Source organism: Hemiscyllium ocellatum, chromosome 5 (genome assembly GCF_020745735.1).
Source record: "Hemiscyllium ocellatum isolate sHemOce1 chromosome 5, sHemOce1.pat.X.cur, whole genome shotgun sequence".
NCBI lineage: Eukaryota > Metazoa > Chordata > Chondrichthyes > Orectolobiformes > Hemiscylliidae > Hemiscyllium > Hemiscyllium ocellatum.
Genome location: NC_083405.1, coordinates 53,350,891 through 53,373,050, shown reverse-complemented (window position 1 = coordinate 53,373,050; position 22,160 = coordinate 53,350,891). Strand labels below are relative to the sequence as shown.

At 39.8% G+C, this 22,160-nt stretch overlaps 1 protein-coding gene across 7 annotated transcripts in view; it reads right to left on the bottom strand.

Annotated features, from left to right (window-relative positions):
- Positions 1-18,044, bottom strand: part of ica1 (islet cell autoantigen 1) — a 129,380-nt gene extending 111,336 nt beyond the window's left edge. For 3 of the 7 annotated variants that reach the window (XM_060824746.1, XM_060824751.1, XM_060824752.1), the window contains exons 1-3: positions 17,762-17,891; positions 10,258-10,287; positions 3,672-3,843 (exon numbers count right to left, since the gene is read on the bottom strand). In XM_060824746.1, the coding sequence (XP_060680729.1) occupies positions 3,672-3,843; positions 10,258-10,274 (189 nt within the window). In that variant the 5' untranslated portion in view covers positions 10,275-10,287; positions 17,762-17,891. The other 4 variants (XM_060824749.1, XM_060824747.1, XM_060824750.1 and 1 more) reach the window with 4 other exon arrangements.
- Positions 18,045-22,160: the final 4,116 nt, after the last annotated feature.

Below are 22,160 nucleotides of genomic sequence, written 5' to 3'. Positions count from 1 at the left end.
TACACACTTACCCTTTATTATAGATTCTTCCATTTCAGGTAGGACATTCCACATCTTATAACCACCTGTATTTACGTTTTAAAAATCTCTTCTAGCTTCTGTGATGAAAGGTGTCCGAATTATTTTTGTGAAGGGTTTTAAAAAAAAATTAGATCAGACAGTCTTTCCAGATCTGAAACTGAATCCAATATGCAACAGAAAGTGGGAAAGCCTGCACAGTATTAATGGATTTTTTTTTAACCTGGGGTTGTTAATAATAATTGGATGAAACCATGAAAGCCACCAGTTTGTTCTCAGTTAAAAATAATGAAGGGTTGATCTTTGGTCAAGGGTTTTGTGGTTTTTAGGGCAGTTTGGAAGAAGCCTGACTGGGGTCAGAAGCAACTCTCTTAGGAGTTTTTCATAGCAATAAAGTGAATAGGCTACCTCAGTAGAAAAATTTAGTTCAGACCAAGTGCTTTTGGTTAGAAACCTGCAAGCTATTAGAAGCTGAGAAAGTCTTAAGTTTTCAATTTTCTGAGTATTTATGTAAAAATACTCCACAGGTTATAGGACAGAAACTAGCTGGATGTTTTCAGATTTTTTAAAAACTGTTGTGTGTCTAGATAGCATGCTTTGATTTGGTTTCGGTTTTGTGTAATATATTTTGGTTCTGATATTGAACAAACTCTGCAATCTGATGACTGTATTTCTATAATGACTGTCCTGTTAACTAAAAAGAAAATTCCTTGGAAAGAGGACTGAACAGCCCCCATCCACTGACATCTTCCTTTATGTGGCTGAGCTCTTGCTTTCTTTGAACAATTTTTAATTTAATTTGACTCACTTTCTGTAGCTCAAAGGTCTGGCTATGGAGGCAAAAGTGAGGACTGCAGATGCTGGAAACTAGAGTTTAGATCAGAGTGGTGCTGGAAAAGCACAGGAGGTCAGGCAGCATCCAAGGAGCAGGAAAATCGACGTTTCAGGCAAAAGCCCTTCATCAGGAATAGTTTGGCTATGGATATTTTGACATGACTCCCAGATTATACCTGTCTCTTTATACCTTCACATGTGGACTATTTCTTGTTCTAGTCCTACCTTGGCTCTCATCAACAACTTTTTCTCTGACACAGGGCTGTCACTTTCTCTTCTTGCCCGGAAGGATTAATCAGTTTTTGTTCCAATTTCTGTCACCTTGTCTCACTTTCACCCCGTCCATCTCTGATACCTTCTTACCTTCCATCCTTGACTTTCCACTTCTGGGGACAGGCCGTTCACCAATATCCACTGCAAATTCACAAGCCCCTAAAGTTACCTTCACTACAGCTCCTCACACCCTTCAAGGATTCCATTGTACAACTCAGTTGTATAACTTCACAGCACAACCACTGTCCTCTATTCTCTTACATCACCAACACCCCCCTACACAAACCCAACCCAAACCCTCACCCCACACACTTCAGATGTGTCTTTATGACTTGGCTTTCCACAGAGTTCACCCACTTTCTCCTTTCATATCCATTACTTACTTAATTATTACATCTCTATCACTGTTGTTCGCTCAACCTTTGTCTTATGTTCTAGGTACTCTCACAGTCTGTTTCATTTATTCTTCCTCCCACTTGGCAAACAGCATTAAAAGTTCAATTTTCCAACTCTTCAGTCCAGAAGAAGTCATATCACATGTTAAACATTAATTTTTTCTCTCTCCATAAATGCTGCTAGACCTGCTGAGTTTCTCCAGCACCTCCTGTTTTTATTTCAGCTTTCCAACAAATGCAATGTTTTGCCTTCATAAAATAGAGGGGTTGCAGGAACAGAGGGTTGTGGGTGTATATGGACACAAGTAATGCAAATGACTTTGAGGTGAAGCCCAGCGAAGATTCCTGGCTCCGAGGTGAAGCCCAGCGGAGGTTCCCGGCCCCGAGGTGAAGCCCAGCGGAGGTTCCCGGCCCCGAGGTGAAGCCCAGCGGAGATTTGTATGCTCCATATTTCTAATTTTTAAAAATCTTTCTCTGTTTTAGAAGGACTGCAATGCAGTCTGTACCCAAGATGGTACCAGAAATGATGACTTTGTACATTTTTCATTGTACTCACGTGCCCCTATACATGAGTACATTGGACAAAAAAAAAACTCAATTCTAATTCTAAATCATTGAATGTGGCAGGGGAGTTGGAGAGAGAGTCATTAATAAAGCATACAGCATCCTCAACTTTGTTTACAGGGACATGGAGTACAAGAACGAGAAAGTGTTGCTGACCTCAAAATATAACTGAAATATTGTATATATTTCTACATATGATCTAGCAAGCTTGGTTTCATTCTGGGGTTGGATTTATTCTGTAGTGACATAAACTTGGATCACCACACTTCTTCCACTGACGATCTTAAATGTTATGTCCACAAATTGCAACTCATCATGTGGACCAAGCTTTTCATGATCCGTTTTACATACACCATTCAAAGTTGAATGTTTGTGTTACCTGGCAGAGCATCACTATTCTCACAACATCTCAGACTCACTGTGAAAATAACTTGGAAAATGTTATGCCAAAAGGTCTTCCTGGAGCAGATTACCAACTTAGTGGTACAGGAAAATAACTAAAGATATGACAAAAAATTAAAGAAATGGTTGCACGACATCTGATAAATCAAGATCAAAAGCAGATGTGCAAGCATCAGAAAGTGTCTCCGAAAACATCCAAATTCATTTCAATAATATGGTTTAAAAAATTATTCTATCACCATGAGAATAACTATCTCATGGGTTACTTATTCCATCTAGTTCAAAACACAGTTCACTGAAATGTTACACTCTTAAAAAGTCTGACAACAGCAAGCCATAAAAAACTCAGGCTGGGAATGATTTAATGGCAAAAATGTACTGTCTTCAAACTAAATTGTGCATTGGCTTTGTCAACTGATGCTAGGCTCAGATTTCCATGGAGTCAGAAAGATCCCACTGAACTTTAAAAATGAGGGGAATGATACCTGGATGCGATGCATTCATCCTCACCTCAGAGAGAGATCCAATTTTTGCTGCCATAGGGATGAGGCATGAATCATATAGAAAGAGCCAGACTCCTACCTCCAACTTACCCAGCTCCTGAATCTGGAATATTTTCAACCCAGGAACAAAAAAGTTTAGGCCTCAGTAACTAATAATCAGTAACTTAATTACCTTACCGTACTGTCCTCCATTGGGTGCCTTCAGCCTGTAGCCCTATTCCATGCCATATCTCAATTCTCCAATCCACCTCCAACTCCTCCTCCTCCTCTCCCTCGCATCTTCTAGTCCTAGCTCCAGAATCATTTGCAACTCTTCCCTCTTTCGTGGTCACACAAACTTCAGCTGCCTCTGGTCCCATTCTATCATATTCCCCTCCGAATTTTCATCATATCCACCATGAGAAAACACTTAAATGAACATTTGTATTTGGGCTGACTGCTTTGCCATTCTTCATTTCTACCTGCACAACATAGCATCTTCTCTTCCATTTCCCACCGTTATTATATTCTTTGGAGCATTCTTTAGAACAATGCCATGCACATGTGATTAAGTGAAATAATAGTACATTGTACAAATTTTCTTATTTATCAATTAAAATCAACACAAACTTAAATCTGAATGCAAAAACAAAATGTACACATCATGGGAATTACACAGAAATAAGATTATCCACTACTTTACCTCTAATTTAGAGTCAAGGTCGGCATCTGATGCAACAACATGCTCATCTTCTTTCTTTCCAGTTACTTTAATAAACGTTTGCTTCGTCTTCCAATACCTTTGTTGCATTTTGTTTACGACTGAACTGTCCTGGTTTCGGACATACCGACTATAAAGTTCTCGAGCATATCCACTGATAAAAGAGAAACAACTTGGGTTATTTATTAGAACTAAATTCCACCTTGCCATCTAGTTATCACATTAGTCTCTTCTGCTGGCCTGGAGTGACCAACATTGGATTTGCAGTCAATGTGAACATTAAGTAAATGCTGCTCAGATTGAGACAAGTTTTATTGCTCAGGTGCCAGAGTTAGGTCCATGTTTCTCTTGATATAAATGGCTAATTTTGATGTGGGTATTGTAATATCTAAATACGATGAAGATGCAACAAAAAAAAAGGGAATGTCAAGTAGTATGGAGTACTGCAGAAGAAACTAAAATGAAATATGCAAGCAAGGGGAAATGGGCAGAAAAAGAAGAAGAATTGTGAGGTAGTGCATTTGAAAAGAAAAACAGCACTGCAAATATGTAATCAAAGGTTGTGGAGATGCAAGGAGACTCTGCATTCCAATAGCATGTTTCCTAAAAGAAGCGATTAGTATGCCAAGGTTTAAGTACATAATGAGAGGGGTTACAAAGCAATGCTCAGCACACAGAGTAATGTGGGGGGAACACCATTTTAGAAAGTGCATTGAAACCATAAACTAACATGGTGTTATACACGCATATATACTGGTACAGATAAATTTCTCCAGATTTGAAGCAAAGACTAGAGATTTTTTTTTAAAAGTTCTGCTGTGCTTTGATAAGATGATTATGAAAGACTATGTGATGAATTTCATGTAATTGATGGGAGTTCAATCCACAGTTTGAAAACTGGACAGATACCCTGGCGAGTTTGATCAGATTTGGGCGAACCTAGCCACCATTGAGTTTTTCCCAGGATTCAGGATCACAAAGATGGAAATACGACTTGTCAAGACCTACTCATGCAGAGACCAACAGCTGCCCATTACTGCCAGCTCCATCAGGAACTGTGGCTACTGCCAGTAATTCACCCAGGGATACCCAGGTCACATGTGAGTGAGAGCGACACAAGGGTCATGGGATAGGGGTCACAGTAGGAGGTGTACAGACAACAAGAAGGGGTTGATTCCAACAGTTACTAGCATGTCCAATGTTGGATTCTCCAATCAGGCCGTATGCTATTTCGTACCTTACTACCTGAGAGTATCCTGCTGCTGGGACACTCATGTTTGACTACACCCAGCTATCCTGTTTCCTGCTGCAATGGGCGATGTTGAATCCAGTCTTTGGTAGGTGATGGAACACTAACAGACACCTTATTTTACACTCAATTTTCATCCCTTTTTTTCTTTCACCACCATTAACAGCTCCTTTGTCTTTTGCACTGGGTCTCTGCCACTGTCAAAAGTATTTAAAAAATTTTCTACCCCTTTCAGTTCTGAAGTAGTATCATACAAGACTCAAAACATCTACGGTTTCTGTCCCCACTGCTGCCAGACTGGTCTAGCTTCTCCAGCATTCTCTGCTTGTTTGAACAATAGACTGATTATGTTCCTGGAGTAATAATCCAGTGGCTTGTTCAAATGGTCCAGAGATAAAATTTCCCCTTGGCAATTTGCAATTTAAATTAAATTAACAAAATAAGTGTAAAATTAAAAGGCTTCCAATGAAACCACTGCATTGTAAATTCCATTTAGTTCACTCAGTGTTTGCTGCCTTTATTCAGCCAGGTCTACACAGCAATGTGTTTGACACTTAATTGCACTTAGAAATGGCCTAGCAAGCCATTCAAGAGAATTTAATAACAATTAAACTAGAGATCATTAGGCATCAAGCTCATCATCTGAAATGACAAAGATGTGATCCTGCATCCATGATCACCAGCATCAAGGGACTTGTACCAAAATTGGGGCAACTATCACACACACTAGGTAATAAACAGTCCATTGCAGTCTTAGTCTCGGAAACATTTTGTTTTTAACTAATGCTCTCTAAACTCCTCCATCACCATCCATGGGTATCTAGTGTCCCAATGGTAAAAAAGGCCCAGCAAGGTCAAATATAATTAGACTCCCCAACCCATGAAGTTAATGGCATCAAGTAAAATGAGGCAAGGACAACTAGTCATTACCACCTGCCACCCTCCCTTGACTAACGGATTTTATTTGTTAGCTCAGTTGGCTGGATGTAGGTTTGCAATGCAATATATGCCAACAAATGGATTCAATTCCTTCACCAGCTGAGGTTACCGTAAGGGACTTTTCTTCTCAAACTCTCCCCACACTTGAGATGTGATGTGGTGACCCTCATATTAAACCATAAATGAGAAAGCTATGGTCCTCTGGTAACTTAACCTTTATGTTGATCATCACTTGAAAGAAGTACTCAGGCCACAGAAAAAAACTCTGGTTAAAAATATTCATCAGGAGTGGCTCAGTGGTGACACTGTTGACAAAAGCCGTCCAAATGCCGAAGGACTTTAAACAACTAATTAGACCAAGAAGCTGCATGGACATTCCAAATTTCACAACAGTGGAACCCAGCAGGAGTACAAAGGCAAGGATGAAATATTTACTGATCTTCAACCAAAAGTGATCAAATAATTCACATCTGCAACTCTCCTCAGACTTCACCTGTTTACAGATGCCAGTCTTTAGTCAATTCAGTTCACTCCATGTTATATGAAAATAGCACAATGCATATAGTAAACAGTACGAATCCTGACAACAACCCAACAACAATGCGGAAGATGTGCGTCCCAGCTAGTCACACTGTTTCATTATAGTTACAAAAGGCAGCAGTATACATCCAACAAAGTGGAAAAATTACACCACCTATGTCTTGTTCACAAAATGCTTGACAAAGCCAATCCAAACAATTCCTACTCCAGCCAGTCTATTTTCAGTCATGTGCAAAGCAACTGAAGATGTTATCAACATTAAGTATTGCTAATTAAATTTAAAGATTGAATTCAAGCAGATATGGCTCCTGTATTTCATACAATCTTGGTCAAAATATGGATTAAAGAGCTGAATTCCAGAGGTGAAAAGACAGTGACTTCAGGATGTAAGTTTGCTCGCCGATCTGGAAGGTTCATTTTCAGACGTTTCATCACCATACTAGGTAACATCATTTGTGAGCCTCTGGTGAAGCACTGGTTTTAGTGGGCACAAGTGGGTATGCAGTTGTTGGAAATTAGCGTCAAGATTAGAGTGGTGCTGGAAAAGCACAGCAGGTCAGGCAGCACCCGATGAGCAGGAAAATTGACGTTTCAGGAAGAAGTCCTTCATCAGGAATTTTGCCCGAAATGTCGATTTTCCTACTCCTCGATGCTGCCTGACCTACCGTGTTTTTCCAACACCACTCTAATCTTGACTCACTGGTGTTAGTGATCCACTTTTTATTTGTGTGTTTAGGTTTCCTTGGGTTGGCGATGTTATTTCCTGTTCTTTTTCTCAGAGGGTGTTAAATGGGATCCAAGTCGATATGTTTGTTGATAGAGTTCTGGTTGGAATGCCATGCTTCTAGAAACTCTTGTGGATGTCTGTCTGGTTTGTCCTAGGATGGATGTGTTGTCCCAGTCAAAGTGATGTTCTCCCTCAACTGTATGTAAGGATATGAGTGAGAGTGGGTCATGTCTTCTTGTGGCTAGTTGATGTTCATGCATCCTGGTGGCTAGTTTACTACCTGTTTGTCCAATGTATTTTTTGTTAAAGTTCTTGCAAGGTATTTTATAAATAACATTAGTTTTGCTTGTTGTCTGTATGGGGTCTTTCAAGTTCATTAACTGTTGTTTTGATTTAGATTAGATTCCCTGCAGTGTGGAAACAGGCCTTTCGGCCCAACCAGTCCACACCGACCCGCCGAAGCGTAACCCACCCAACCCCATTTCCCATTGCTGTTTTAGTGTCTCGGTGGTTTGTGGGCTACCATGATGCCAAGAGGTCTGTTTAGTCTGGCAGTCATTTCTGACATGTCATTGGTGTAGGGAAGAGTTCACCACCATATACCACCCTCTGAGAAAAACAGGAAATGACATCACTGCAGGAAATGACATCATAAACCCAAGAAAACCTAAAACACATAAATAGAAAGCAGGTCACTAACACCAGAGGCTCACTGGTGATGAAATGTGTGAAAAAGAACCTTCCAGCTGTGAGCAAACTTACATCTAGAACCTCAACCGGAGCTACAAATCTTCTTAAAACTCACTAAGAGTGACTCCATTTCAATTCAAGACAGTATTTGACTAAGTATGACATCAAGGAGGCTGAATAAAACTGAAGTCAATATAAATTGGGGAAAGCACTTCATTTTCTGGAGTCAGATGTAGCAACGAAGGAAGATAGCTGTGGTTGTTCAAGAATATTCATCTCAGTTCCATAGCTTCACTGCAGTAGTTCCTCAAGCAGAATATGAGGCCTAACTATTTTCAACTGCTTCAATGACCTTTCATTCATCAGAATATCAGAAATGGGGACATTCATTGATAATTGTGAAGTGTTATAACTCCTCAGATAATGAAGCAGTCTATGACCAAAAGCTACAAGAGTTGAACAACATTCAGTCTTAGATTTATATATGATGTGAATGTTGTGGGACACTTAATATTCTGGAAATTCCACCTCCAGAAAGGGAGCATATAACCATCTTATCTTAATATTCAATGGCATAACCATCTCAGAGACCCCAGCAATTTCCCAGGGCCATCACCAACCTGAAACATAAATGAACCAGTCTCATAAATACTGTAACCACAAAAGCAGATCAGACTAGGTAACACATTGCGACTAACTCACCTCTCAATACTGCAAAGCCATTTTGCCATCTACAAGGTACACATCAAATGTATGATAGAGAATGATTTGAAAAATCTGTATGATTTTCTGATGTATGAAAAATCTCTCCATTTTCTGAACAGAGTACTGCTCAAACATCATTTTAACTAGCTTGACATCACCCAGGCTTGATGGCCCTCCGTTCACCATATTAAAAAAAAAATCATTACCTCCAAAAACTACACAATGCTGTAATGTGTACAATGCACAAGATGCTTTGCAGCAATTCACCAAAAGAACTACAGTAATTCATTCACAAGGCTCTTGTGATAGCACCTTTCAAACTCTGAATGCCTATAGTCTGGAAGAACAGATGCAGCAGGACATGGGAATACCATAACCTGAAAGTCTCCCTTCAAGTCACATCATCTACCTCATCGTCACTGGATAACATCCTGGAAGTTCTGATCTGACAGCATTTAAAGTGCACTAGCAAAACACAGAATGCTGCAGTTCCAACAGGTTCCAACACCATACCTTCTGAAGGTCAAAAGGATGGACAATAATTAAGAGTTTTGTGAGGAATAGTAGCGAGCAATGATCACATCCCATTATTGAATGAAAAAAAAGGGGAAGATGGTAATAATAGCACATGGTTTGGGGTGTAATATTATCAGTATTGACAGAGGATTAGTTAGTTAACAGGAAACAGACAACTGGATTATTGTATTGGGGGTGGGGAGGGGGGAGTCAAGTACCATAGAAATTAGTACTGGGACCTCAACCTCACAAACCATGCATTTCCAGAGGTAAAAGAATGCAAGGAAAACATGCTTTAACCAAATAGTTGCCATCCCAGAATACTGGAGCTTGAATGAAACAGTTGAAACATACTGTGTGCCCCAGTATCTGCGATGGAATCTCTGTTTTCAATTTGTAGACATTTTGAATGCAGAATAAAAGAGGAATAATATTAAAAGATTATTGCTATCAAAGTAATTATCATGGTAAAACAGGAGGAACAATTTATAAGATTGCATGACAACACAGACCTCAATCCAATAATTCAGAGAAATAAGAACTATTACATTTTAGAGAAATGAAATAAATTCTGAATTAAGTGTTCCTTTTAAAGTAGAGTGAAGGAACAACTTGCAGATATTTGAAACACCTTTCATCATCATCGGCTAGTTAGATAGCTATTGAAGATGATCATCTATCACTGATAGAACCCACCCAATCTTCACCCTATTGATTGAAAATGATGAAAATAGGGAAGGTTCAACATTAAGGAAGTGATCCATACCATGAACTTCACCATTGCACAGAAATCTGATGAAGTGGATGACACATCCATGTGGAATGGGGATGTGCTATAATGTCAATTCATACATTCTAATTTTTTCCTCAACAGACATATAGGTAAACAAAAATGGTACAAATATTCACATGCATATTAGCCACCTTTTAAAAATAAAATCCAAAACTTATATTATATTTACAATTTACTCTTTATTGTCAAGTTACTTTACTTCTCAGTCCTTTACTTCATTGTGTTGATCTGGTGCTTCTAAGCAATGTATATTACAGCTGCAAATTTATTAAACTTTTCTATCTTATTTAATTCGAACTCTTTTGTGTTGATAGTTACTTATCTTCATGCAGTTTATTCCCTTACTGTACTCTGCTTCCATAACATTTTTCAGTAATTTTACGAAGGTTGGCAAAAGGACAATACTTACTAGTCTGGATGATCCATGTTTCATTAAAACCTGAAATGAGAGCAAAATATATTAAAGACACAGCAATGCTTTCAAAGCTGATTAGATCTGTTTATTCACAACACAAAATAACATGCAAATGTTTGCATAACAAATGCAACAATTCTAATCATATTTCACATAGAACCTGACTCACACTATCAACATCCTGGTGGCTGCCATTGGACTAACAATCAGCCATAAAAATACAGTGGCTTCAGGTTAGAGGCTAGGAAATGTGTGTTGTGTAACTCACCTACTATTTTCCCAAAGCCTGTCCATTAACGACAAGTGAGTTGAGAGTGTGCTGCTGGAAAAGCATAGCAGGTTAGGAGGAGGAGACTGAGAAGACTGAGTAGACTGAGGCTCCGAGGAGCAGGAAAATCAACATTTCAGGCCACAGCCCATCATCAGAAATGAGCTGTGAGTGTTTATCCTGGTTTTAAACCTTCAAACAAGATTGTCCTGTCTTACGTTACCACATCCTTTTAACATAACCATCTACTTATTTATCCCTCATGCATTTATCGAGTTTCCATTTGGCTGTTTGTCTCAATGTGGAAAGAAAGTTCAAATTTTCACCATTTTCTAAAGGAATTTCTTTTCAGTTCCTTCTTTGATTCCATCATTATATTGATGACTTTAGTTCTGGACTCGCAAAAAAGTGAAAGATTTTGTCTGTGTCCAAACTATTGAATCCCTTCAGAAATTTACAAGGGCTTTGTCAGGTTGCCCCCCTCAATGAAAAGATATACAGAAATAAGCCTCAGCCTTCTCACAGATCATTATATTCCCCTGTTCTGGTATTATCATTATGGCATTTTCTCCTGTACTAAAGTGAATTCTGTTTTATGGAAATTAGTGCAAAGTACTCTAAGTGTGGCCTAGCCAAACTTTTGTACACGTTTAACACAACTTCTATTTTTTGAAGTCTATTCCATTTAAAATAAATCCAGGTTTGCTCTGCACTTTTTGTCTTGATAACCTGTGTTGCTACATTTAATTATTTGCCTTTTTACCCAGATCACATTTATGCCACCACCCTATTTGACTCTACTTCTTACAACTTAGGCATCCTCACTATAAAACTCACCTGTCAGCTTAATGCAAACCCATGCCAACTCACCCACCATGTCTGTACATCTTCAGGTGCTCATTCACTCAATATCTACCATGGACAGAACTCAGCAGTGAAGTAAGATTTCAAAAAAGACTGGTAAATGGCAAATAATCTTTTGAACTCCGGTGCCAGGTAATAACACTAACAAAAATGAATCTAACCATCACCATTTGTCATTCAATGGCATTACCTTCACTGAATCCCCTACTATCAACATCCAGTAGTTACTACTGACCAGAACCTGAACTGGATCAGCCACAAAAATATTATGGCCCCAGGAAAAGATCAAAAGTTAAGAGTTCTGCAGTGAATAACTCACCTCCTGACTCCCAAAACTGCTGTCATCTGCAAGGCGCAGGTCATCGGTGTGATGGAATACTCTCGATTTGACTGATGAGTATGGCTCAAACACAATTCAAAAACATCCACCCCCTCCAGGACAAAATATCCTGCTTGACTGACACTCTATCACCACCTTCCACATTCACTCCCTTCAACACTGATGCACAGTGGCAGCAATATGTACTCTCTATAAGATAAACTTCAGGAGCTCACCACGGTTCCATTGACAACACTTCAGAAATCTACAACCTCTGCCAGTTAGAGGAGTTGAGAATGCTTCTCTGAAGCTTTCTGCCTTTTCAGCGTGGTAATGGAAACAGCCTTTTCCATGAAAAGATGCATTTGAGCGCTTGCGGTTTTTTCGAATTTGATTATAAATGCAGCCAGCTTTTCATATGAGGGGGACAAGAATTAGCATCCAGATGGTTACTTTAGTGGTCATGCTAAGGCAAATCAACTGCATTCATGAGAGAGACAAAGCTCAAAAGATGAATTATAACCACTTTTCCAGACAATCAATCAATGTCTTCCTTCTTCCTCTAAGATACAAAGTTTGAACCAATTATCAGCTGGCAGAAAATTTGACTCAAAGCCACTGGACTTTGGAAGAAATAATTACTGAAAAAATATAACCTTAAATAGCTTATATTCAGATGAGTCTTATGTAGGTATATGGCAAGTATTAAAATGAGTTATCAATAAAGTTTGTAGAATTACAGATATTTTTAAATCCACATTTTGTAGCACAGTTTGCCTGCATTCTGATGTGCCATATCACCTTGACGTGCTTTTTTTTTTCTGCGCTCAGTGCGAAGTCTGGATTGCTAAGGAATGGAACACATTTTGTAATGCATCAGTAGCATAGTGCTGCTCTAACAAGAAAAATATCACAACATTCAAGGCTGTGTATAAGCACCTCTCTAACCCACATATCATCCTGACTTGGAATTATAATCACTGTTCTGTCATGGTCAGTTGATCGAAAGAGTGGAATTCGTTCCCTCACACCAAGGAAAAAAGTGATTCAAGACAGAATCTCATACCACCTTCTCAAAGCCAATAAAGACATAGGCAATAAATTCTGGCCAAGTTGGTGATATTCAAATTCCAAGACTGAATTAAAGTATTCCTTATATGAAAGCTCAATCAAAGCTAATCACATGGTTATTCTCTGATAAAACCAAACTTCAAAATATAATTCCACGAAGACACCTAAACCCTCTAGGTTGTTAACTAAACTGTGAAATTAGAACACTGAGAATTATAGTGTGATGAACATTCATAATATATTGCTTTGTTGTCGTATCAAAGTTCCCAAATATAGAACATACTGAATTTCAGCTTTCTTTTCTATGAAAGTCCTTTCTTTCATATAGAAAGACAAATGGGTGTGATTTAAGCTAAAAAGGAATTATCTCCTCAGATGGCTAAAGTATTTACAGATTTGAGTTTCATGATCCTGACAGAGAAAGTCAGACATTTAAAAAATATCAAAGCACGTCCATTGGATTTATTCATCCTTCCAGAATATTAATGTCTCTTCAACAATTTGTGATTCCTATTGCACAGGTCAAGTTGCTTTCTACTGCCAGACTGAAGTCTGTCTAAACTCATCACTGCCACGTTCAGGGCTACCCGAGGTATGATTCCAACCCCTTTCCCTTACTGGTAAAAATGCATCTTTATCCTGGCTATTATTTCACCACTACGCTGACCCAGGGTTCAAGGTGGCAGCTGAATAAGGTGCTCCAGCCGGGGCTCCTCTACTCACCAGATCCTTTTCTTTTAGTTTCCTCTCCTCTTTTCTGCAGATTTTCAACAACATTTAAACTTCTTAAACTACCATACCCAGAGGGAATAGAGAATGGAGGGAGCCTGAAACCAGCCCTGTGCAGGAAATGAGTTAGAGACCATGCCATCGCAGAAGGCAAGTCCTGGAAGCAAGTCGTGGCCGGAGCCGGGAGCCCGGAGCCCGGAGCGAGAGCAGAGCAAGCCATGGCTAACCTGGGAGGAGAGTCCTGGGGTCAGAGACGATCGCACGGACACAGCAAGGCCTCGTGTTCTGAAGCCCTATATGCACAGACTCAGTGAAAAGGTTTATAATTTGAGTACTATTAAAGATACTTTTTATTCTTATTTTGGACTTCAAGTAAGTTGAGCACTTCTTAAAACTTTGTATTCCTATGCTAGACTTTTTATTACTCTTTTATTTCTGTTATAAACACTTAAAAGTATCTGTACCTGGGTACCCTGTACCTAAGATGGCATCAAAGAGGTGACAATTCAGTGTACAGGACATTGACTAGGCCACTGTTGGAATATTGCGTGCAATTCTGGTCTCCTTCCTATCAGAAAGATGTTGTGAAACTTGAACGGGTTCAGGAAAAATTTATAAGGATGTTTCCAGGGTTGGAGGATCTGAGCTACAGGAAAAGGCTGAACAGGCTGTGGTTGTTTTCCCTGGAGCGTCGGAGGCTGAAGGGTGACCTTATAGAGGTTTACAAAATTATGAGAGGCATGGATAGGATAAATAGGCAAAGTCTTTTCCCTGGTGTTGGGGAGTCCAGAACTAGAGGGCATATTTTTAGGGTGAAAGGGGAAAGATATAAAAGAGACCTTAGGGGAAACCTTTTCACGCAGAGGGTGGTACGTGTATGGAATGAGCTGCCAGAGGAGGTGGTGGAGGCTGGTACAATTGCAACATTTAAGAGACATTTGGATGGGTATATGAATAGGAAGGGTTTAGAGGGATATGGGCCGGGTGCTGGCAGGTGGGACTAGATTGGGTTGGGATATCTGGTTGGCATGGACAGATTGGACCAAAGGGTCTGCTTCCGTGCTGTACTTCTCCATGACTCTAAAAAAGGCTATTCTATTCTTAGGTAATCAGATCTTTCTAATTATCCACATTTATTCAACATATTTATGCTAAACAAATTTACATTTTGAATCTATATATGGAAAATGCTGTAAACACAAAAATATTTCACAAATAAGTCACAAATCACCAAGTACAATGGAAAAACAAATTCTTTATACTTGTATACCTATATACTTGAATCACTTGTTGATTGGCTATTTTTTTAATGTTATAAAAGGAACAAAAAGGAGCATTTCTCATACAGCACTAAAAGTTTCCATGCTGATTTTTCAAACTTTTCTAATCACTCAGTTGCTTGCATTTATTAGATGAGGCATGGAGTTCAAGACCAGCAAAATTATGCAGGAATGTATAAAATGATAGTTCGTTCACAGCGAGAGTGTTGAGTGAAGCTCTGGAATGGTGATTGCATTGGGGAGGGTGCAGTGGAGATTTACCAGGATGCTGCCTGAGCTGGGAGTTTTTGTTATAAAGATAGATTGGGGTTGTTTTCCATGGAATGGAGGAGACTAAGAGGGACATGATTGAGAAACTATGAGAAGCACAGACAGGCTGGATGGGAAGGTATCCTCTTCATTCTAATCAACTAATATTGGTGAGAGCATGCACAAAATGTACTGCATCCAATTCATCCAAAAAAAAACAACTAGCAATTTCAATGGACCTACAAACTGCCTTTTGGCGTCTCCAGCCACCTTAAACACAGTCACAGATTTGTAGCAGGACAACCCAAACAACAGAAACAATATACATGAACAATCAATCATAACAATGAAAGGTTATTGATAAGTGTTGCAACATGACTGAGCAATCACAAATCATTAATAAATAAATACAGCACCAGCTAAGACTGAATCAATAATTCATATGACAGTTGCACCAAATCAACTGATGCATATACTGTAGATGGTGAAATAAAGTAGTATGAGAAAAATGCACAAGTCAATAAATTAACAAAGCGACAGTACTGAATTAATGAAGTCATGAAACAATGAGCAAATGAACAAATCAGTAAGTTAATAGAGCAACATACAACTTCAAATGAATGATTTAAATACTACAGCAATAGAAAAGCCAAGACATTAATGAAGGGAATATCAGTGAATTAATAGAGAACTAGCTGCAAGTAGAATTAGTAAATTAACAGATCACTGGGTGAGAGAAGCATCAGTGAACTATGGAGGAATGAGGCAAAAATGAATAAAACCAGCAGACAAGACAAAAATTTGCACCATCCAATTAAAATGTGAATAGAGCACCAGCTATCAGTGACTGCTTGGAAATAACAGACCTCTTGATGTCTTGTATGTTTAATCTTCCACACTCATGAAGAAAGAAGATCCTTGCTTAGAAATAGAGATGAATTTGCAAGGTAATAATCCATAAGTCAACTTACTGATGGCAAATTAATAAAATTCATGACTATCACAAGAATTAGCTGATAAACAGAGACAGCAGCATCGACCATTAAAAAAAAGATAATACAGTGGGAAATTACTTATTTTGAAAATCCTTCAGGGAAGGGTAAAACATCAGGCCTAACTGGGTGATAACATCAGCTGGAAGTGTTGAAAGGCCATAAGCACCTGTGACCAACAATTTGTATGAAGGCTAGATGCTCTTCTAGAATTTTATATTGACATCAAAACACAACTAAAGGCTTATGATCACAAGAAATAAGATCTGTAGACAAGAAATGCATGCCATATACAAAACTTCTTTTATAAACTTGTTCGTGGGATGTGGGTGTCACTAGCTTTTATTTCCTATCCCACATTGCCCTGGAGAACTGTCCTCCTGAACTATTGATGTCTATGTTGAGCAGGCACACTCACAGTACTGTTAGGAAGGGAGTTACATGACCTTGAATCGGTGACAGAAAGGGAATGGTGATAAAATTCTACATTTCAAAGTGAGTATGGAGTGTGGCTTGGAAGACACTTACTGGTGGTTGTGTTTCCATGCATCTGCTTCCCTTGCCCTTTTAGCTGGCAAAACTCACAGATTTGGAAGGTGTTTTCAAACTAGCCTGGGTATGTCTTAATAAATTGTGAATCGAATTTTGAGAATTATATGCGAGATGTCAAGGCCTAGTATAGTCTTTATTTAAAATGTGATTACATGACTGAGTAATAATTGAACCAGGGCATTATAACATCCAATCTTAAAGTTTCAGTTTGTTCTTTTCTAAAACGTATATATTTTCATGACCAATTCCTTTGCCCAGATTTATAAGGAAAGCTATGTAAACTTGAGACACTATAATTAAAAGTCCTTAATATTAGCAGTGGCATTACTGGAATCTGAACTGAAAAGAGTGCATGGATATGCAATAGTTTCAAGAGAAATAGATTATATATTCTAATGGCTAGGTCACTAAAATTAAAACACACAAATGTATGGCAACTGTTCAATTAAAAATGCATTTCCAAATAGTGCAGATTACTATGAATTGTTTGCAGGATAATATACACAAATCAGAACAAAGCTGATACTTTGCCCAAGATTCTACTCTGACAGGTACAACATTTTTAAAGATTGTGTTTTTTAAAAAAAATGGGCAATCATTTTACATCATTTCAATGCAGAAATGATAGGCTGCTCTAATTTCCAAACAAATAGGAACAGAATTCATTATAGCAATGTTATTTATATACAAAATATTTATTTAAATACAAAACCACTCTCTTCCCTAAAATGGTTTGAAATATTTTGTTTACAAATATACAAATATTGTTTGCGCATGACACTCGTAATAAAAACTAACTCATTTTCCTTCCTAAAAGTACCTAAAATTATTTAAAGACTTTTATTCAAAGGCAACAATTAAACTTACTGTCTACTGTATATGACAGCAGTTTCTCAAGTGATTACAATACATCCTGATCGAGGTTTCAATATCTTACCAAATACTCCCTAAAAGAGCCAAGCATTATTCAGTAAATCCAAGAGATTACGCAGGAAACGCTGTGAGCTTCTGCCATCTTGCAGAACAGCCGGGTGTTGGAAAACATCACATCCTAGAAATACATTGCTTCCCCTGCATCCTTCTAGGCCACCTTTCCATATGGAAGATCAACGGCCGCCCAGTTTGCAACAAACATACAGACACAAAGCAGTAAGAAATGACAAAGCTACAGAACCTGCAGTCTGGAGTCGAAATTAATTCGGTTCTGTGCAAGAGAAACGGCGCCTGTTTAGCTTAGTCTTCCCGCAGATGCGCTGATCGAGAGCACGACAATCATAAAACGTCAATCCCTATTTGTTTTGTTTCCTCTGCAGCATGCTTTAAATAACGTATCGAATTTCCCCCCAGCAACAATACTTCAATTGGTCGGAAGGGATGGGTGTTCCCACCTACCAGATATTGCTGATACCTGTGTTGAGTGGGCTGTAGGGACAGGAAGCAGCAGCTGATGCTGCAGGCTCCAGGCGTTCAACGCGCCGCTCAGGTGTGTCTCTGACGCACGCCCGCGTCAACAATGCCCGGAGAACACGTAGCATTCCAGCAGCCTGTCACTCAGCTGGTTCAGTTCCACAGCAACCAGGGGCCACCTCACATTCCTCTCAGCTGCTCTCTGCACTGGGGTGCTAGGAGTTAGCAGAAAGACTCATTAAACGACCTCGTAAGTAACAGACCCCTGCACAAACAATCCAGCACACGCGGATTGACTCGCATAAGGATGGAAAGCAGTATATTGAAGGGGCATAAAGGGATGAAAAGAGGTGAATAGAATGCAAATCAAAGGCGCAGACAAAAAGGAAATATTTTGAAAGATAGTTGGTAGGTAGCAAAGTGGAGAGGATGGAGTACTAAGACCTAGAGCGCTGGACTTACCTGTGATTTGGTACTCTGATTTCATTTACTGTAGAAGGGAATAAAGTATTTTCCCAGGGGTGGGGGAGTCCAGAACTGGAGGTCATAGGTTTAGGGTGGAGGAGAAAGATATAAAAGAGACCTAAGGGGAAACTTTTTTACGCAGAGGGTGGTGCGTGTATGGAATGAACTGTCAGAAGAAGTGATGGAGGCTGGTTCAATTGCAACATTTAAAAGGCATCTGAATGGGTATATGAATAGGAAGGGTTTGGAGGGAAATGGGCCAGGTGCTGACAGGTGGAACTAGATTAGGTTGGGATACCTGGTCCACATGGACAGGTTGGACCGAAGGGTCTGTTTCTATGCTGTACATCTCTATGACTATGACAAGCCAGCTGGAACCACAAGTACAATTGCTTTTCTCTAAACATCTCCCCTGTCATGAAAAAGAAACAAAAATACACACACTATCATCTGCAGTTACTAATTATCCAGGTTTTTCAGGAAATGGAAGTGGGTGACGCAGCTGATACTTTAAGTTAAGATGGGGAGTTGTCCCAAGCAAATAGTACATCTCAGGGACAGTGATGTGCCGCAACAAGTATGGGAAGATGTTGTATGCAATAGTGAGAATCGTTGAGAATGAGCCTTGGTGGGAGATGGATACAGAAACAGAAATAGAGTAAATGTGGGGTATAGACAGAAGATAGTAGAACTGACTCTGATGGTCATTAACCTTCTTCCTATTGCTCTCGACATTCCTGCAAATCGCTGAGGGTGCTTTCAACTGAGTTGTATCCTCAGACCAGGCTAATGACCGTAACCTTGTGTCATGACTTCCACTGTTGGTCTTGGAGAAAAGGAGGTTCCTCCTATTCACAACCTGGTTCAGCAGCACTGTTGACCCTGACCATAAAGTGAGGTGTGGATTTCCTCCAGGGCAAATGTCAGGAACATTTGAAGCAACTCTGGACTGAGAGTGTTCTTATGGGAGCACAGCAGGTTTTTAAAAATGGAGCATATGTGAGGGTTGCTAGTGGAATCTACTGAATGGCAAGTTGTACAGGAAATGGGAATGGTAAGATGGGACAAAAATGAGGAATGATAGGGATGGGATAGACAGTTAATGAGGTGGATTTGGTAAGATAAGGCAAAGAAACCCATTAGGCCTCATGATGAAGAATCCTTCTAAAAACACACAATTTTGACTCAGCTAAAAAAAAATAAGTTCAGTCCTATTTGCTTAATACCTAAGTCTGTTACACAAAGTACCTCAAGTGGCTGATATTATGTATTTTCTAAGAAGTAATATTAGACATAATAGAATCCTACATTCTACCCAACAGCAACTTTGCAGTTATTGTGTTATTTAATTAATTATGCCTTTTGAATGGTAATGATTGGAGGTGATGAGAGTCTCGACTGAAAGTAAGTGAGCACTCCAAGTCACTATTTTAGGGAAAGCCCACCATGTTATCTGCAATTCAGGACCTAGTGATGAAAGTCCTGACCTGCGAGAGCTGCACAACCACTGGGGAGGTAGTCACTGGTGAAGTGATGCTAACCCAGTGGTCGATGCTAATAATGATGGGTGTTGTGGGATGGTGGTTTATATGGGATTGTCCTGTAATTTCAATGATTGTCTGATGTTCTATTGTTTATCTCCAGGGATGTCATTTCTTTCTTATTTCTATATTTTTGATTGGCCAGCAATTTGGGAGACTGTCTGGAGTCTACTTTTGGTGCTCTCTTTAAGATGTGTGCACCCACAGTGTGTTGGTGCCATTGACCTTGAGGTAGCTTTGAAGTCATTGGGAGCCAAGTAGTAACCCCTGCATGGGTTAATTTGTTATGTTCCTCGCATGGTGAGACCACGGCAGTCACTGGATTAATACCAGTGCTGGCAGGATGCGGCTCTTTAATTGGGCATTAATATAGGATCCATTATGTTATGTGGCACCATCATGGTGCTAAATGGGTTAGATTTCAAACAGATCTAGCAACTCCAGACCTAGAATCCATGAAATACTGTGGACATCAACAATAGTCGAATTGTATGCCAGTTGTAACCTTTTAGTCAAACGTACTTTCCACTCAACCATTACCATCAAGCTAGGGGCCAACCCTGGTTCAATGGAGAGTGCAAGAGGGCATGCCAGAAGCAGCACCTGGCATATCTAAAATTAGATGTCAATCTAGTGAAGCTACCAAACAGGATTACGTTGTGGCAAATAGCATACGCAGTGAGTGATAGACAGAGCTAAGCAATCTCATAACTAACAGATCAGATATAAGCTCTCCAGTCCTGCTACATCCAGTCGTGAATGGTGGTGGACAACTAAACAACTCCCTGGAGGAGACGGAGACACAAAGATTTGAACTATTTCCAAGTTCGAGCTGACAAGTGGCAAGTAACATTTGTGCCACACAAATACCAGACAAAGACCATCTCCAAGCAAATCACTGACCCTTGATATTCATCAGTGTTACCATCACTGAATACCCCATTAGCAACATCCTCAGGATTGCCATTAACAAGAAACACGGCGGCACGGTAGTTAGCACTGCTGCCTCACAGCGCCAGAGACCCGGGTTCAATTCCCGACTCAGGCGACTGACTGTGTGGAGTTTGCACATTCTCCCTGTGTCTGCGTGGGTTTCCTCCAGTTTCCTCCCAAAGTCCAATGATGTGCATTAGGTGAATTGGCCATGCTAAATTGCCCGTAGTGTTAGGTAAAGGGGTGAATGTAGGGGAATAGGTGGGTTGCGCTTCGGCGGGTCGGTGTGGACTTGTTGGGCCGAAGGGCCTGTTTCCACACTGTAAGTAATCTAATCTAATCTAGTCTAATCAATTGGACTTACTATATAAATGCAATGGCTACAAAAGCAGGTCAGTGGCTCGGAATAACTCACCTCCTGACTCCCCAAAGCCTGTCCACCACCACAGGGCACAAGTCAGGAGTGTGGTGGAATATTCACCATTTGCCTATATGAGTGCAGCTTCAATATGAGGACAGGAGACTTAATTTCCACAGGGACAGTGCGGTGGTCACTCCTACCGATACATCATAGACCGATGAGTTCATCATAGGATGAGTTCAAATATATTTTTCCGTTTTGTTGGTTCCCTTACTACCTGCCACAGAACCAGTCCAGCAGTTATGTCATTTAGGACCCAACCAGATTGACCAGTAGTGCTGCTACCAAGCCATTCTAGGTGGTGAACATTGAAATTTCCCACCCAGAACACGTTTTGCACATTAGCACCCCAGGGTTTCCTCCAAATGTTCAACATGGAGAAATACTGATTCAACTGAGAGAGGGTGGTATGGTATGTGGTAATCAACAGGTTTCCTTGCCCATGTTTTACCTGAAGTCACGAGACTTCACTAGGCCTGGAGTCATGTTGAGTACTCCCAGGGCAACTCCCTCCTGAATGTATACCATTGTGCTGTCACCTCTGCGGGGTCTGTCCTGCTGGTGATTGTATAACTAGGACGCTGCCTGTAAGGCTCTTGCATAAATTATCTGTGAGATGCCTCTCTCAACTTTGGCACAACCCCCCAGATGTTAATAAGGAGGACTTTGCAGGGTCAACAGGGCTGTTTCTGCCATTGTCTTTTCTGGTGCCTAGGTCCAGTTTCATTTCTTTATTGAAACTTTGTAGCAATTGATACAACTGAGTGGCTTGCTCGGTCATTTTAGAGTGCAGTTTAGAGTAAATC